Below are 1,520 nucleotides of genomic sequence, written 5' to 3' on the forward strand. Positions count from 1 at the left end.
ACTGACACAAAACTGAGAGAAAACTGACTCAAAACTGCCTCAAAACAGACAGAAAACTAAAACAGACAGAAAACAGACTCAAAACAGACAGAAAACCGACAGAAAGCTGACTCAAAACAGACAGAAAACTGCCTCAAAACAGACAGAAAACATACTCAAAACAGACAGAAAACAGACAGAAAACAGACAGAAAACAGACAGAAACAGTGAGAACATGGCGTCTCGAATCGACACCTGTCTATTTTTTATACTGGGGATCAATAAACAGAATAAGTTATTATTTTATTTAATCTATTCTTTATTTGCCTCCTGTCGTGTTGGTGTTAGTGTTTCCTACAGTTGGATGACTCCTCGAACGCAGCACGCTGCGCCCTACGTCACTACGTCCAACATGGCGGCGCCGCTGCCCGGCAGGTGCGCGTTCTTCGTGCAGAAGAAGAAGCGTTTCTGTAAGATGGAGGTCGCGAGAGGACACGTGTTCTGCGGAGAGCACGCGACCGAGGTCAGTTACCAAGCAACAAGACGTCGTTACGACGTAAACAGTCTGTTAGTTACCAGGCAACCAGACAACGTGACGACTTAAACCCTGGACCGGGGAGGCTGGCGTGTTCAGGCTGCTTCCGCTCCTGGGTTTTCAAAGTAAAACTGGTCTTTCAAAGTAAAACTGGTCTTTCAAAGTAAAACTGGTCTTTCAAAGTAAAACTGGTCTTTCAAAGTAAAACTGGTCTTTCTTAGTAAAACTGGTCTTTCTTAGTGAAACTGGTCTTTCTTAGTGAAACTGGTCTTTCTTAGTAAAACTGGTCTTTCTTAGTAAAACTGGTCTTTCTTAGTGAAACTGGTCTTTCATAGTAATACTGGTCTTTCTTAGTAATACTGGTCTTTCTTAGTAAAACTGGTCTTTCTTAGTGAAACTGGTCTTTCTTAGTGAAACTGGTCTTTCTTAGTGAAACTGGTCTTTCTTAGTGAAACTGGTCTTTCATAGTAATACTGGTCTTTCATAGTAATACTGGTCTTTTTTAGTGAAACTGGTCTTTCATAGTAATACTGGTCTTTCTTAGTAAAACTGGTCTTTCTTAGTGAAACTGGTCTTTCATAGTAATACTGGTCTTTCTTAGTAATACTGGTCTTTCTTAGTAAAACTGGTCTGAGTCTGCAGCGGTGTTCGGGCTCGGAGAGAAAAGCTTAAAGCTCGTTGCACGATGCTGAAACCACGGCAACGCGCCGCTATGAGGTCATCATCTGAGTGTTGACAGCTTCCTGTTTCTTGTTTCCAGGAAGGAAGCAGCAGGAGGATCGCGTGTCCTCTGGACCCCAAACAGTGAGTAAGCAAATCAGGTTGTCATGGCGATTATCACCTCTGATGCACTTCCTGTGTGTTGACTTCCTGTGAGTTGACTTCCTGTCTGACTTCCTGTCTGTCCCCAGCTCTGTGAGTGAGGACAAGCTGGACAAACATCTGAAGAAGTGTAACTCCAGAGAGAAGCCGAAGCCGGTGAGACAACTTCACTTCCTGTCCCCCC

General features: G+C 43.6%; 1 protein-coding gene across 1 annotated transcript in view; it reads right to left on the reverse strand.

Moving 5' to 3' along the window:
• The window catches only part of LOC117950756 (microtubule-associated protein 1B-like), a 6,376-nt gene that overhangs the window by 2,037 nt on the left and 2,819 nt on the right, over nucleotides 1–1,520 (reverse strand). Inside the window, exon 6 of the mRNA XM_034882094.1 lies at nucleotides 385–447. Coding sequence (XP_034737985.1) covers nucleotides 385–447 — 63 coding nt within the window. The remainder of the gene's footprint in view (nucleotides 1–384; nucleotides 448–1,520) is intronic.

Source organism: Etheostoma cragini, chromosome 9, assembly GCF_013103735.1.
Source record: "Etheostoma cragini isolate CJK2018 chromosome 9, CSU_Ecrag_1.0, whole genome shotgun sequence".
Lineage (NCBI taxonomy): Eukaryota > Metazoa > Chordata > Actinopteri > Perciformes > Percidae > Etheostoma > Etheostoma cragini.